Below are 15,825 nucleotides of genomic sequence, written 5' to 3' on the forward strand. Positions count from 1 at the left end.
AATACATTGGGAGAATCAAACACATACCTACTAACGTCTCTTCTTACTTCCAAGCAAACGACAAAAAATATAACATTTTCAACATTGAATATCATTACGTTAATGTAGGTAATCTTTAACATGCCTGTTCAAGGGGCCACACTCTCACTCGGGTATAAGTTTTTCAGCCACACACATGCCACTTGGGAATTGGCTAAACATTTTTCAAGTCAATGGAAACTGTGTTGCATGTCACCCAAAAATGGGAAACTCTTCTTTATGAATAAGCTTATGATTCATATTTGAAAATTGCAACCAATTAAGGGCTAATTCATGACGAATATCTACTCACATAACATAGGTTTTCATTATTTTATTAATAGCTAATAGGTTGGCTAATAGGTTGGCTAATAAGCTCTAATTACTGCCTTCTTGGTTATGATTATTACAAATGATCTTGACCAAGAAAATGAGAGATGAGGAGGAAGGAGTGGAGAGATTAACTTTAGGAAATACAGCAAATAAATGCGTAGCTTGAGGCTTTGGACATGGTGAGGGACCACATGCTCAAGAATGGTCCTTTGATTTGTATGCTCTTAACCAAGATTTCAATGACTAGTTGGTCAAGAACAACCCCAAAGTCCACAAAACAACACAAGTTGGAACTGTTGATTTGTCATCTTGAAGAGAGCATCTAAATATAAAAATGAGTTATATCTATTTTCCTTGATTGAAAAAAGTGGGCATGTATAGTTGTCTACGCTGATTCACATAAAAAAACCCGTGAGTATATGACGGTGCAAATGTTCTAAGTTGGTATACAGAGAGAGGTTGAGTAGGATAAAAAGTTATATCAAAAAACGAAATATATAAGCTGCTGCAATATCTGTTGATGAGTAAGCTTCTTATCAACCTTCACTTTATTCATTAAGACCTTTACAGTCTATGAATTATTGTGCCTAAGAATATAATTTATCTAAATGCAGGTGTTGGGAGGTTGAGGTTTGGGGATAAGGATTTTTTCTCTTCTTCCATGTATTGTGCTTAATGGTCATTTAACATAGATTACCTTGAGCTTTTTTTTTAATATATATATTGCAGAACTAATTCTCTTATGGACATTTCATCCACCAGAGGGTTACCTGATATGGTAAGATACATAGCTCTAGTAAATAATTATTCTTGGAACTAAGGTAAGTTAATCTATGCCCTGTGAGTTGATAGTGGCCTAGTGGGTCATTTATTGCATTGACAATGACTACATTTAATTTGGAAGACATGGTTAGTTAAAATCTGGCAGGCATATATCTAAAAAAGAAGTGAAATATGGATATACTTAAATCTTTCTAGCTAGAGCTTGGTTGATGAAAATTTCTATGAAAATTTTGTAAAGTTTTCTGAACATGCAGGAACTAATGGAGGATCCTACCTTTCTTCATCAGTGGAACTTAAGCTCTATTGATGAGCCTAGCTTACTGCCAATAGCTGCTGCTTTTGGAGAGACCTTACAACATCATTCATTCACTTACCCAAACTTCAGCCCCAAAATTGCTCAGACATCAGGGGCACAATTTGTTTCTTGTCCAAATCTTCTTTCCTTTGTGGATTCAAATCACATGAATCAGTTGGGACTGGTGACGCCTAAGGATGAGACCCTTTGGCCTAAAATCAATAGCACAACTCCTCCAGACATGACCTCTCAAGGAACCTTGGGGAATCAAAACTATGTCTTCAAGGCCTGCCAGGAGGTCAGAAAGATAGGGACACGTCCTAAACTTTCACAACCTCAAGACCACATAATAGCTGAAAGGAAGCGGCGAGAGAAGCTCAGCCAGAGGTTCATTGCTCTATCAGCACTTGTTCCTGGTCTACAAAAGGTATATAAATTTTTGATTATGTGAACTTTGGGTTTTTGTGATTTGGAGTTTACTACTTATGTCATTCATAACTGTATATATTGAACAAATATTGAAATATTATGTACTTTGTAACATTCCCGTCTCGAGCCGGTTCAATTAATATGCATATGATACAAACAGAAACAGCAGAAGACTTAACTTACAAAAATACGAGCTAACTTTTTCTTTTTATATTTTAATTCTTACTCGGCGAAGACGAAAATCGGACAAAGTAACCTCTATAATTCGGACAACTGGGGATTCTCCAATCCCACTCACAAGAGTTCCAGATAGACAGATTATACAGCATATACATTCAAAAGTACCAGACATCCAAATATAATCATAAACCCATCCATGGGCACATGCATAGTTTGGCTCCGTGCCACTAATCTAACAGCATGCAATCCAATACGTAAAACATATATGAATACTATATAGTCATATCCACATGCCTGAATACACAAATGTACATGCATCAAACTGAAGGACATGTACAAGACATATACAGGCCATATACAAAGTAAGGGATCCAACATCATGATCCATCAAATGCAGAAATACTAAATAACATAAATGCACTCCAAAAGGTTAGTAGCCTACAGCTACTCAAAAACTGATCCGTCCCAACGCCTCAACCACGGGTCGCGTCCCTGCCTAGTGAGGACTCACCGGGAATCTGGGCACCTGAAATGATGTCCCCAAAGAGAGGTGAGATAACAATCTCAATAAGCTCCAGGTTTATAGAGAATTCTCCATACCCCTGGCTCACTCCTGCATGAAAGTCAGATACAGAGTATACAATGCACATATAACAGATATCATAACAGAACAAAGCATATATCCATATAATATCAGAGTCGTGCGCTGTCATTCCCAAGGGAGGACCCCAAACGGAAATTAACGCACGTGTTCCCAAGGGAGGACCCCAAGCGGAACCAGAACATGTCAGAGGTGTACATCGTCAATCTCAGGGAAACCCCAAAAAGACATCAGTGTACCATACCATCAATACAGAAATCCTATCAGAACAAGTCATATCATGTTATCAAATAACTCTATATGAATGCATCTAAACAAAGCATCTAAACAACAGTCATACAATCCAACCATAGTTCACTAACCATGGTGGAGCACTTAAGCATGAAAAGACTCTTTTTTCACCAAAGGTGACTTTATTTCTTTTTTTTTCTAATTATTCTTCAATATTAAATCCATAAATAAATGTGAGGGTCATTATATTATTTTCGTAAGTTAAGTCTTCCGTTGTTTCTGTTTGTATCATATGCATGTTAATTGAACCGGCTCGAGACGAAAATCGGACAGAGTAACCTCTATAATTCGGACAACTGGGGATTTTCCAATCCCACTCACAAGAGTTCCTGATAGACAGATTATACAGCATATACATTCAGAAGTACCAGACATCCAAATATAATCATAAACCCATCCATGGGCACATGCATAGTTTGGCTCTGTGCCACTAATCTAACAACATGCAATCCAATACGTAAAACATAACTGAATACTACATAGTCATATCCACATGCCTGAATACACAAATGTACATGCATCAAACTGAAGGACATGTACAAGACATATGCAGGCCATATACAAAGTAAGGGATCCAACATCATGATCCATCAAATGCAGAAATACTAAATAACATAAATGCACTCCAAAAGGTTAGTAGCCTACAGTTACTCAAAAACTGATCCGTCCCAACGCCTCAACCACGGGTCGCGTCCCTGCCTAGTGAGGACTCACCGGGAATCTGGGCACCTGAAATGATGTCCCCAAAGAGAGGTGAGATAACAATCTCAATAAGCTCCAAGTTTATAGAGAATTCTCCATACCCCTGGCTCACTCCTGCATGAAAGTCAGATACAGAGTATACAATGCACATATAACAGATATCATAACAGAACAAAACATATATCCATATAATATCAGAGTCGTGCGCTGTCATTCCCAAGGGAGGACCCTAAACGGAAATTAACGCACGTGTTCCCAAGGGAGGACCCCAAGCGGAACCAGAACATGTCAGAGGTGTACATCGTCAATCTCAGGGAAACCCCAAAAAGACATCAGTGTACCATACCATCAATACAGAAATCCTATCAGAACAAGTCATATCATGTTATCAAATAACTCTATATGAATGCATCTATACAAAGCATCTAAACAACAGTCATACAATCCAACCATAGTTAACTAACCATGGTGGAGCGCTCAAGCAGGAAAAGACTCTTTTTTCACCAAAGGTGACTTTATTTCTTTTTTTTCTAATTATTCTTCAATATTAAATCCATAAATAAATGTGAGGGTCATTATATTATTTTCGTAAGTTAACTCTTCCGTTGTTTCTGTTTGTATCATATGCATGTTAATTGAACCGGCTCGAGACGAAAATCGGACAGAGTAACCTCTATAATTCGGACAACTGGGGATTTTCCAATCCCACTCACAAGAGTTCCTGATAGACAGATTATACAGCATATACATTCAGAAGTACCAGACATCCAAATATAATCATAAACCCATCCACGGGGACATGCATAGTTTGGCTCCGTGCCACTAATCTAACAGCATGCAATCCAATACGTAAAACATAACTGAATACTACATAGTCATATCCACATGCCTGAATACACAAATGTACATGCATCAAACTGAAGGACATGTACAAGACATATGCAGGCCATATACAAAGTAAGGGATCCAACATCATGATCCATCAAATGCAGAAATACTAAATAACATAAATGCACTCCAAAAGGTTAGTAGCCTACAGTTACTCAAAAACTGATCCGTCCCAACGCCTCAACCACGGGTCGCGTCCCTGCCTAGTGAGGACTCACCGGGAATCTGGGCACCTGAAATGATGTCCCCAAAGAGAGGTGAGATAACAATCTCAATAAGCTCCAAGTTTATAGAGAATTCTCCATACCCCTGGCTCACTCCTGCATGAAAGTCAGATACAGAGTATACAATGCACATATAACAGATATCATAACAGAACAAAGCATATATCCATATAATATCAGAGTCGTGCGCTGTCATTCTCAAGGGAGGACCCCAAGCGGAACCAGAACATGTCAGAGGTGTACATCGTCAATCTCAGGGAAACCCCAAGAAGACATCAGTGTACCATATCATCAATACAGAAATCCTATCAGAACAAGTCATATCATGTTATCAAATAACTCTATATGAATGCATCTATACAAAGCATCTAAACAACAGTCATACAATCCAACCATAGTTCACTAACCATGGTGGAGCACTCAAGCAGGAAAAGACTCCTTTTTCGCCAAAGGTGACTTTATTTCTTTTTTTTCTAATTATTCTTCAATATTAAATCCATAAATAAATGTGAGGGTCATTATATACTTACTATTTAGACGCATACAAATAAGCCAACAACAGTTCAGGTTAGTAATTTAACTGAGTAAATAAGCAAGTTACTCTCATCTACTTGTAATTTAGTCTTTATATTTAGCTATGTGTATTACTTTGTAACGCCTGACAACTTGTAAGGATCAACGACTGTCTTTACACACTAACACGAGACTTTTCAACGTGCTTTGTCTTCACTCGCACACTTCCCGGGAAAACTTCCCAGGAGGTCACCCATCCCAGAATTGCCTCAAGTCAAGCATGCTTAACTATGGAGTTCTTCCGTTCCGGGCTACCAAAAAGTAGATGCATCTTGTTAGTATAGGTAGTACCAATTAATTCTTATAAGCTATTCTCATCTGCACCGTCCCATACCAGCACAGTCTCTGGAATCCCTCTCTTTCGGGTGTTGATTCGATTCATTCATGTACTCCCGTTGCTGGAAGCCTACCAGGAGCCGCTCCTTGTCCATGCCCTTTCGCACCGGCGATCACTCCCCGCCCTCATCAGCGCCCGGGTTGTTACATACTTAGTCCTTGATACAATTTACAATGGTAAGGTCGTTCCTTATAGCAGGAAAGGCATGGTTTCGAATATGGGAAATAGTTTTTTTGTTAAAATGCAAGGTAAGGTTGCATCCAATTGACCATCATCCCTGTCCTTATAAGTCTGAGAGCCTTATGCACTGACATTTACCCTTATTAGTTAATCCTTGAAATTGTAAAAATGCGTTTAGTTTTTCTTATATCTCACTTTAATCCCTAAAAGGTAAAAACGACTAACTTGATATGTAAATTTAAAACTAACTTATACATGTAAATACAATGACTAAACTATTAAGTGGAAGAAAATTTTAAGGGTTGAATTGTCTGTTGACTTTTAAACTAGCTGTATAATATTAGAAACTATAAGATCTTTTTTCGGTAATTTAATTTGGTCGTCATAATCATAAGTATCAAATTTTTTGAACGCCTAGGTAGCAGGAAGCACATGAATATGTAAAATTGTGTGTTTATGGTAGTTATAGTGTTATTTTGTCCATCATGTATGCTTCTAACATGTATGCATTGGTCTTATTTTTCAATATGCTACTAACAGACGGACAAAGCTTCTGTTCTTGGAGATGCTATCAAGCACTTGAAGCACTTGCAAGAGAAAGTGAGGGCTCTTGAGGAGGAACAGAACATGAAGAAAAATGTGGAATCTGTGGTAATTGTGAAAAAATCTCAACTATCCAATGATGTTGAAGACCCTTCTTCAGAATCTGGTGATCCCTTTGAAGAGGAAGTTCCTGAAATTGAAGCAAGATTTTGTGAGAGAAATGTCCTCATAAGAGTACACTGTGAGAAGAGCAAAGGAGTTGTAGAAAAAACAATCAATGAAATTGAGAAACTCCATCTAAAAGTCATCAATAGCAGTACCATGACATTTGGTAGCTATGCGCTTGATATAACAATTATTGCTCAGGTAATTCCTGTACCTATGTTATATTGGATGAAATCAGGGAGTTCAAAAACCGACAAAAAAAAAGATCAAAATTATTGAATTAAGTTCCATATATAGAGCATTAACATCTGAAGTGGCTAATGAAACTTTTTGTTATGACACTGTAGAATTGGTATACTACCAATCATTTTCTATATATTCATGGTATATTTTGACTACATTGATGAAAAAACTTGCTCAAATGCTATCTATGCATCACTTTTCATCATTTTTTTCGTTAAACTATAATTCTCTTTCAATAAGGAAACTATTTCTGCAATTTGCAGATGGAAATGGAATTCTGCATGACAGTGAAGGATCTTGTGAGAAACCTACGCTCAGCTTTTACATCTTTCATGTGAGGACGTTCCTTTAGTTCATATTAAACAGACACCAAAAGCATAAGAAGAATAAGAGTTAGAGTCAACAAAATAGCAGTTTATGTTGTTCAGTAATATTTCTGCTTACAAGGCTTGTAATGTCTCTGCCATCTCATCTTCTCCAAGCATGCTCTATGGTTCATTTTGAGGGAGGGTTTTTCTGGCCATGTTTTCCTTTTTGCATGGTTAACTTGTTGACCATGTTATTACTACCCACCTGTTCTGGTTAGGCATTTTTTGGCAGGAGGTTGAAAAAGTTCAATCCGTTATGTTTTCTGTCCCTCTCTTACCTAAATCTTACAAAAGGGGCATTGGTTTTTTGGGTGTCTTTGACAAACAGGCCTTTGTTTAGCATCTTGTTATGTTCTCTTATAAGTTTCTTTTTGTTTCAACAAAATATGGTTGGTAAAAACTGTGAAGAGTTTGAATAGTTTGCTGAAGGTTATAAGTTAAAACCTCCTGCAACTTTTGTATCAAAAATATATACTTTATGTTAGTTTGGTTGACATTGATGGAATAATTGAACCTTTTACAATGAATGTATAATTTACATGTTTCCCATACACGTCACATTGCATGGACGCTACAGAAAAATACTTCAACATGATATCTTGCAAAAAATAATGTTATCAATGCCATTTTATCATAACTTCAATTGATCTCTCATAAGCATTAATTGCTGCAAAACCCGGACTAAACTAACTGTTTCAAATGGTCAATCCGTAAATCAATTGTGTCTTTGGTTTAATTATTTTTTATCATGTTGTCTAGTTCAATCAAGTTATTTAGTTGAACAAATTAAAAATCATGATCCAAAATCTCACTAGTTTTTTTTTTTTTTTTTTTTTTTTTTTTTTTTTTTTATAAATGAGTTTTGTATTTAAAATTAGTTAACAAAGATGTATTTATTTTAAATTATTTAATAGGTTAAAATTATGATATATGAAATCCGATCAATGAAGGCTAGGCTTAATCTTTAAGTATAGCTTTACTATAAGCTGCAAATACATAAAAGGCAACTACACTGTGAAGAATGTAGGACTTGGAGGTTAGTGACCATATATTCAATCTAAATTCACCATGATCTAGGTCAAATTGTTTGAATCATCTTGTTTTTTAAAAATTAATCTAGCTCTTATATAATGCAAACCAATTAAGGTTCTCTCATAACATCTTGGATAATCCTCTGGAATATTTTTGTCCTTCTGTATTGTATATTATTTTATTTTGTTTTATCCATAAGGGGTGAGAGAAGAGTGGATTATAGGTGTTAGTGAGAGAATATATGACCACGAAAATTCTATCAACTTTGTCATTTTCTGCATACAGCAGAATCTAAAGGGACAAAAGAGAAGAAGATGCATTACTATTTGCTTTAAACTGTCAAATAAGCAATGTCAAATGTGTTATGGAGAAGTGAAAGATTAAAGAAAATTAGATTTTGAAATAGTACAAAAGGCCGATAATGTAGTGTCTTTCAGATCATCATGCGGTTCCACTGATGTCAAATCCATTATCATCAGCATTTAAGCGATGGATGACACCAAAAATTTAGAGTATTATTCTCAAGAAAAATCTACTATGAACAAAGGGAAGAATTACATAAGTTCCTCATAGGAGAGTGACAAAAACTACTTTTTCCTGATCTCCCTTATTTTCTGATGAAGTCTATCCCCTTCTGGATGCTTCCTTCCAACTCTCTCTTTGCTTTTTCCAACCCAATCCTGTAAAGTATTAAACAGCAGAAGTTTCACTTTATGTTCTACTTATTGCTTCCAACAAAGAAATTAGGTAATAGTTTGATAAACTACTATCATACCTTTCATACTCATTCAGGGGACCCAGTTGATATATCTCTTCTGCTCCACCACGACCAAGACGTACCTTGGTTGCAAAGAAGGGAAGTTCTGTAACCTATTGAAGACATGAGCTACTGTTAAATGGGTTCTGAAAGAGAGGATGAAGACAATGGAAAAGAAGGACTTAAAATGGCACCTGAGAATCAACAAAAGCACACTCCACCACCCCAGCTTCTCCTTTCAAGCCATGGAGGCATGAGTTAGCAAACTTGGCAGCTGCATATGCCTGCACAATCAAGTGTGGGATTTCAAGTTAGTTAGTCTGTCTACTAGGACTCAATTGATATGGCTGCAACTGTAGAAATATGAAGATAAGCTGTTAACCATTGATAGTGTTGCAGAACCAGCCCCAGCTTTTGCCTGTATCATGAATAATTATAATTAATTTATGATGAATCAATCACAACCAGATATAAACGGGGGAATAAGATAGTGTATTTGACATTTCGTGAATATCTACGGTCATGGATATGAAAACAAGTTGGAGTAGCAGAGATAATCTATTCCGACCAGTAATAAGCATCATTTGAATACATTGTTTGGCCATCTTCTCTTGTTTGAGCTTCTTCACTCGTGCAAAATTGATAATGTCAAGTGTATATCACTTTTGTGATGGTAAAGGAAATTGGTACAGTTTCATAGATCTTATATTATCATAGCACCTTAAAAAACTTTAGTTGCAGTGTCAGATTACATTTTTCTCTAATAATATTTTACAGTTGATATCTGGCATTAAGCAGACATCCGAAACTGAAAAAGAGGAAGCATAGAAGTTTTGACACTAACACTGTCATCATAGCAATGACCATAGGGACATTAACACTGTCATTGAAAGGAAGAGGAGTGTAAATTACCATTATAGTAATATGCAATGAATCTTAATTAACTATCAAGTTTCATTCTTTGCCTCCTATCCCTCTTCTACTCCAGTAACATATTTAGTTAGGTAATAGATTTGCATAACATTACCTCAACAACTTCTGTTCCACCATTTTGGATGCGATTTGTCAGGTATTCAGTTTCTTCAGCGGTGAAGCTGCTAGGAGGCTTGACCTTTAAAAACCAAGTTTGAAGAAGGTTAAGTGACCTGTTTACACTGTAATAATTTTTAAAGTAAGGAAGTATTCTCTACAAGACCTGTGACAAAAGAGGCAATATTGTGACTCCTGAATGACCTCCCACCACCGGAACATCAACCTCTCTTGGATCAACTCCCAGTACCTCTGCCTGCAAGAAAAAAAACATGACAGGACCAACACCAACCTGTACTCATGCAATTCCACTAAAGCAGCATTGTTGATAAATCTCACAATATGGAAATATCTGTTATGTCCAACCCATTGTTATAATTATAAATATTTCTCAAAACAACTTAAACTAATTGGATCTAACAGTTAACATTTACGAGTTCATGTGAATCCTCATTAGTTATAGACTCAAGACCTTGATTATATTTTAAACTTGAGGAAGGATCCGTTTACAAACTTTTTTTACAAATTACATTAAGTATGACCGGTCATACACTCTTGATTGAAGTATGACCGGTCATACTTAATGTAGTTTGTAAACAAAAAATTTGTAAATATAACCTTCTCTTTTAAACTTTCTGTCTCCTTTTCGATATTTTAGTTCTGCAACACAACAAGAAGGAAATATAATTATGGGGCATAGGCTGTTTAAATAAGAACAGGAGAGCAATGCTTACCACAAAAGTATTTGCCCTCACAACGTCAAGGGTTGTAACTCCCAGGAGTCGCTTTGGATCATATGTACCAGCTTTCTTAAAAACCTCAGCAGCAATTGCAACAGTGGAATTCACTGGATTGCTAATCAAGTTGACAATAGCATTGGGGCAGCACTTGGCAATTCCTTCACAAAGGGTCCTCACAATTCCAGCATTTATTTTAAATAAATCATCCCTTGTCATTCCAGGTTTCCTTGGCACACCAGCAGGTATAACTACCAAGTCCATGCCAGTGAGTGCACTCGCAAGTTGTGGCTGCCCCAAAAAGCCACGAACCTAGAAGCCCCCAAAAAAAATTGCATTATCCGCTAAACCAAGATAAGTTCCAGCATCAATTTAGGCTATAAAACAAGGCAAAACTGCCGCAGACACATAATTATCAGAATACGATGTCGGATTCTGGTAATTTCTTTTTTTTTTAAAAAAACTAGTGGATCCCGTTTTTTGTCTATGCGGCATGCAAAAAAAATATATGCCGCTCTGTAGAAAAACCGAACCCATGAAACAATTCCTATGTCCTTCAAATAAAGATCAACATAAAAAAAATCCCCATAATTACTAAAGAGGAAAAACATGGGAACTACACATTTTTGTGATACATTTAATTTGATAATCAACAATTCTATGAAAAGGAAGATGCTACATAATATTAGCACTAAGGGGGTGTTTGGTTCGAGTTTTTGGAGAGGATTACCGGTAATCCTTCTTTGGTAAATGTAATTACCACGTTTGGTAGAAGGAATAAATTACGATTCCTGGATATCCAAGGATTACCGGTAATTTGATTTATAAAGAAAAGTCACTATTCAGATTACCAAAAATAATATGGTAATTCAGAATACCAAGTAAAGGGAAAACATAACAATAAATTTTGAGACAAAAATACCCCAATACAGATAAAAATCTAGACCCAATCTATCAATTACAAAAGTAAAAATAGTTTGGGGTTATTTTTGTAAAATAACCTCATATTCCAAGTCATATTTCGTTCTAAACCAAATATGGAATCAATAATTTTTACCCAATATTCCCGGTAATATTTTGGCGAACCAAACACATCTTTCGTAAGATTCCAAGTAAACTCAATTTCTACTGAATTCCCATTAATCATGATTCCCGGTCACCAAAAAATTTCTCCTGTACCAAACACACCCTAATGAAAAAAGAAATTACCACTGCACCAGTGTCCATGTGACTAACATCAGCAGTGACACCAGGGGAGTTGACAACATCATAAAGATGAAGAACTGAAACCAATGGATTCATCTTCATAAGCAAAGCAAGGGGTTGACCAATTCCCCCAGCAGCACCCAAGATTGCTACTTTGAATCCAGGTGACCCTCCTTTTGCTCTGCAATCAGCTCTCTTAAGAAGAACATCACCTCCTTCCTATCATCACAAAAATGAACATAAATAACATTTCAAATACACATAATCAAGCAAGGAACACACCAACAAAGATGTTTTCATATTAAAACTATTCAACATTTAACCTTTCTAGCTTTGTTATTTATAATATGAGTTAGATGGAAACCAAAGGAAGAAACCTGGAAATTTGAAGGGTGAAGATGAGCAGAGATTCTTGCAATACGCTGGTTGGCTCCTGCATGTGCTTCCATTTTTCTATGTAATGCTCGAGAGACACAGAGAGAAACTCTTGTGTGTGTGTTTGAAGTTGGAAGAGTTATGTGATAGGGTGAAAAAAACAAGAGAATAAATGAGGGTGCAAAAGAATATAAACAGATAATAAAATGGATGGATAAAATATAATAATGGGAAATAAGAAGTTGACATATATGTTCAATGTTTTTCTCTTTTTTATAAAATTTTCTCAAAACATGAATTTTATGTGGAATCTAGTTTTCTGAACCCTTATCCTATCATCTTTGGCTTCAAATGAATGTGGCTCTCAGAATTTTAACTGAACTTCTACAGTTCTACCCGCCTCTGCTGGCGTTGCATACTGCTAACTATTAGTATATTTATTTATTTATTTTTGTCATATTTATGATGAAAGGAAGACATTAGGAAAGTATAATATAAAATTATTAATGTGATATTTATTTAATAATTTAAATTATTGGATTGAATATATTAAACCCTCTAAATAATTAATTTCTGGATAAATTATAGTTTGTTTCATATGATAGGTTTGAAAGTAAAACTTAACTTTGCTCTCTACTTTTTCCGTTCACTTTATATATTATATTCATGAAAACAATTTCATATTATATTACATATGTACATATATAAACTTTATCTTACATTCAAGTATTCAACAAAGATTCAAATAGTAATGTTCAAAAAAAAAAAAAAAAGATTCAAATAGTAAAACACAAAAGATTTAAAGTAGTTTTTGTTACATGGATCTAATCTAAACAATTTTTTTCTTTTTTACGGATAGGAAAGTAGGAATAAGGACAAAATTTCTTTGAAATGAGCTCATATTGTGTTAGAGAAGTTATACATAAAGCAACTAAATATCCCATAAGAGCGTGAGTTCAAACTCCATTAGTCGATGTGATGATTTTATTAGTTGATGATATATAATCTTTTTTGAAAATTTTCAAAGAGATTGAGGAATCTTTCTAGACGCTGACAGGATATCGGTGTCTAACTCTACTTAAACTTTTGGTTTCCAAAAAAGATATGTTTATTATTAATTTAGTTTAAAGTGTACATACTCTTAATTTCCAAAAATTGAACAATAGAAATATATATTATCTGATTAGATAATTTAAGCCGAATTGCAGCTACAGGCTGGACCACCATTCTTGGGCCTGGCTCCAATGTATTTTCCAAAACCAACTCGAACCAGAAGCTTGTCCCTTCACCTTCGAAGCTTTTATGCATCCCAATACACACATATTCTTTATCCATTAGAAAGCCCAATCACCCTACTCCTGCAAAGACTACAATGGTCCTCAACTGTCGGATGGGCCAGCGTGGACCTATGATGTACATAAGGAGTTATATTTTTGCTAAGTTTAATATTTTATTAGGAACTATGAACTATATATAAAAAGGAATTTATTATTGTCAATTTCAAGAGTTTTTGATAAAAAAAATAAAAAATTCTTCAAGCTATATTCATTTTTAATTTGGTTATGTAACTTTTTAATTCGTCATCCTTGCTTATTATTGTTATAATATTATTTTATAAGCTGTTAATTTAATTTTGATCTAACAGTAATAAAATAATTATAAAAATTATAAGAAAAAATAGGTTTTAAGTATCACCTAATCTCCCCTTTCTTAAAATTATATAACTATAAGTATCAACACTATGACAATCTTGAAACAACCAAATTTCAAAATCGCACATGTCAATCAAAATATTTTTTTAAAACCATTGAATCACAATTTATATTCATTGGGTGAAAGAATCACAATTTATATGTACTCAAACATATGTGAACAAAAATAATTATCCAAATTCTATTTCTTGCTAAATTTGTGTTCCATCTATTTATATAATGTGTATACTTCTAAAAGTTCCCAGGAAATTAAATGACTCAAAATGGGAGGTCGTTGATTTTTCAATGACAAAGTAAACATATAGTATTGGCTGCAATTAATGGAGCATGATTACATGGTCAAGATGGCGAAGAGGTTGAATGCTAAAAAACAGGATGGGGCATTTGTTTAGTAGTATTATAAAATATGATTACCTTTTCGTGTGTCAACTCGTGCAATGCGAGGACTGATATCATTTTTATTTTTCCCTCGTGTTATACGAGCTCATATTAAAAAAATATAAAAGGAATGATATGTAATAATATTCTATTTCAAATAAAAAATATAATAATATTTTTTTAGATTTATAAATATTGATATTTTTTACAATTGTTATTTGAGAAGTAATACATATCATTATATCATACTAGGAATGATGTAGCAAGAATTTCATTTAATCAAGGAACTTCATTAAATCAAAATCTCACATTATTATTGAAATATTTTTGCATTCAATTTTTTTTTTTTTTTTTGGTGAAATGTATTCAGAAGCTTTCTTAATACTCAAATTGCATAGGTAATATGATTCTGGTTACACATTTTCAAAAATGGGAATTTATGTATGTATTTTTATTTTTTTTTGGTAAGCATTTATGTATGTACTTTATTTCTCAAGTACTTACTGTTTTTTTTTTCTTTTTTCATTTTGTAACGCATGTCGTATGAGCTTCTACATCAAATTAAATTAATACATTTCCTTCTTTAATTAATTATTTATTTGAAAAAATTATTTCCCTTAATTTTTTAAAAATTTCATCAATAAAATAATCTTTTTTTTAAGCAAAAATAATCTTTTATTAATTATGTCAATCTTCTCTCAAATCTCTTAAGAGAAATAATAATCTCATATTGTTAAAGACTAGTGTCTCATGTCATAGATATAAAATATGTGAGATCCATTTTAAAAAATAAATTAAAAAAGTAAATAAATAAGTGAGCTCCACATATTTTATATCTATTACATAAGATAACTAATCTCCTACAACATAATACTAGTATTCCCCATCTTTTAAACTTATGTTTAAAAACATTCATATTTAGGAATCCACTCTACACTTGCCACTTATGATGCACGGATACTGACACGGGACACGACACGACGCGCCGACACGTTAATTTTAAAAAATGACATATTTTGACATGTTGGGACACGTTTTGATATTAAATAATATTTTTAATATATATAATATAATTTATATTTAATAAATATAACAATTCATAATAAGTCATATAACCCCTCAAATATTCAAATTTCATAACATAAATATAAACAAAAATAATTTTTTCTAGCTTGTTAATTTTTCATGTCAAATTTCATAACAGAAAAAAAATTAATTTATAAATAAATTTTTTTTTATTTAATAAAATAAAATTAAGACTAAAAAAAATGTGTCCAAGCGTTGACCACGTGTCGAAAAAAGTTGACCGTGTGCTGAAAAAACGTGTCGAAGAGTTGACCGCATGTCTCCAAATGTTGACCGCGTGTCGGAGCGTATCCATATCGTACACGTGTCCGACACGCAAATTTTGAAAATTTTAGCATGTCCGTGCTTGCTTGCCAGTAT

General features: G+C 34.2%; 2 protein-coding genes across 4 annotated transcripts; one reads left to right on the forward strand and one right to left on the reverse strand.

Moving 5' to 3' along the window:
• Nucleotides 1-527: 527 nt before the first annotated feature.
• Nucleotides 528-8,334, forward strand: LOC133283564 (transcription factor bHLH25-like). Its single transcript, XM_061480442.1, has 6 exons — nucleotides 528-567; nucleotides 966-981; nucleotides 1,081-1,129; nucleotides 1,389-1,856; nucleotides 6,375-6,743; nucleotides 7,049-8,334. Exons 1-6 carry the CDS (start codon nucleotides 528-530, stop codon nucleotides 7,121-7,123), a joined length of 1,017 nt encoding a protein of 338 aa, XP_061336426.1. The 3' UTR covers nucleotides 7,124-8,334.
• Nucleotides 8,335-8,588: 254 nt separating this feature from the next.
• Nucleotides 8,589-12,458, reverse strand: LOC133283550 (malate dehydrogenase, glyoxysomal-like). 3 transcript variants are annotated; one of them, XM_061480421.1, is made up of 9 exons: nucleotides 12,292-12,458; nucleotides 11,918-12,133; nucleotides 10,709-11,020; nucleotides 10,138-10,227; nucleotides 9,970-10,053; nucleotides 9,325-9,360; nucleotides 9,137-9,226; nucleotides 8,961-9,055; nucleotides 8,589-8,865 (listed from the first exon to the last, which is right to left on the reverse strand). In XM_061480421.1, the coding sequence occupies exons 1-9, from the start codon at nucleotides 12,361-12,363 to the stop codon at nucleotides 8,793-8,795; spliced, it is 1,068 nt and encodes a 355-aa protein (XP_061336405.1). In that variant the 5' UTR covers nucleotides 12,364-12,458; the 3' UTR covers nucleotides 8,589-8,792. The 3 variants fall into 3 exon arrangements, with proteins under 3 accessions (XP_061336405.1, XP_061336404.1, XP_061336403.1); XM_061480420.1 differs by having other exon boundaries at nucleotides 10,706-11,020; nucleotides 11,918-12,126; nucleotides 12,279-12,457; XM_061480419.1 differs by having other exon boundaries at nucleotides 10,706-11,020; nucleotides 12,292-12,456.
• Between the last annotated feature and the right edge of the window lie 3,367 nt (nucleotides 12,459-15,825).

Source organism: Gastrolobium bilobum, unplaced genomic scaffold (assembly GCF_033153095.1).
Source record: "Gastrolobium bilobum isolate Gb01-03AN ecotype WA unplaced genomic scaffold, APGP_CSIRO_Gbil_v1 utg9509, whole genome shotgun sequence".
NCBI classification, from domain to species: Eukaryota; Viridiplantae; Streptophyta; class Magnoliopsida; order Fabales; family Fabaceae; genus Gastrolobium; species Gastrolobium bilobum.